Source organism: Babylonia areolata, chromosome 30 (assembly GCF_041734735.1).
Source record: "Babylonia areolata isolate BAREFJ2019XMU chromosome 30, ASM4173473v1, whole genome shotgun sequence".
Taxonomy (NCBI): domain Eukaryota; kingdom Metazoa; phylum Mollusca; class Gastropoda; order Neogastropoda; family Buccinidae; genus Babylonia; species Babylonia areolata.
The window spans coordinates 16028784-16029365 of NC_134905.1; the positions used below are offsets into that span (position 1 = coordinate 16028784).

Genomic DNA, 582 nt, shown 5'->3' on the forward strand with positions numbered 1-582 from the left:
GAAGTGGAGGTGGAGGAGGAGGAGGAGGGGGAGGGAGAAAGATGAAGAGGAAGAAGAAGCGAGGTTGGTTATTGGTTGAAGAACGAGAGTTGCCAGCATCTTGATAGATCTCTATTGTTTTTTGTTGTTCGTGGTGGTGATGGTGTTGTTGTTGGTGGTGTTGGTGGTTGTAGAGGTGGGGTTTTTTTTGCTGTTTATTGTTGTTGTTTTTGGGTTTTTTTTAATAGTTCAGTTCATTTCAGTTCAGCTGAGTTAACTTTAGAAACTAGTTTAGTTTTGATTAGTTTAGTTTAGTCAGCTCTTGGCACAGGAATATGCTGTTTGTTGTTGATGTTCTTACCCTCGTAGCTGTACAGTTTGCCGAAGCTGAACCCCCAAAGGCAGAACTCTAGATCTTCTGGAGCGCTCTCCTGGTAAAGAACTTTTTACGCGCACGCCATGTTGGTAATCATCCAAGACACTGCGTTTAGAATATGTCAGCTTATATGATCCTTATGATGATGTCCCCACTTTGTGAGAAGTCAGTTGGGCCTTAAGCCACACTGAAAACAACCTGAATCGAAGTTTAAATGTTACTGTTCT

General features: G+C 42.1%; 1 protein-coding gene across 1 annotated transcript in view; it reads right to left on the reverse strand.

Moving 5' to 3' along the window:
* Window positions 1-99, reverse strand: part of LOC143275260 (uncharacterized) — a 7982-nt gene extending 7883 nt beyond the window's left edge. Inside the window, exon 1 of the mRNA XM_076579236.1 lies at window positions 1-99. This exon is cut by the window's left edge and continues 352 nt beyond it. Within this exon, the coding sequence (XP_076435351.1) occupies window positions 1-99 (99 nt within the window).
* Window positions 100-582: the final 483 nt, after the last annotated feature.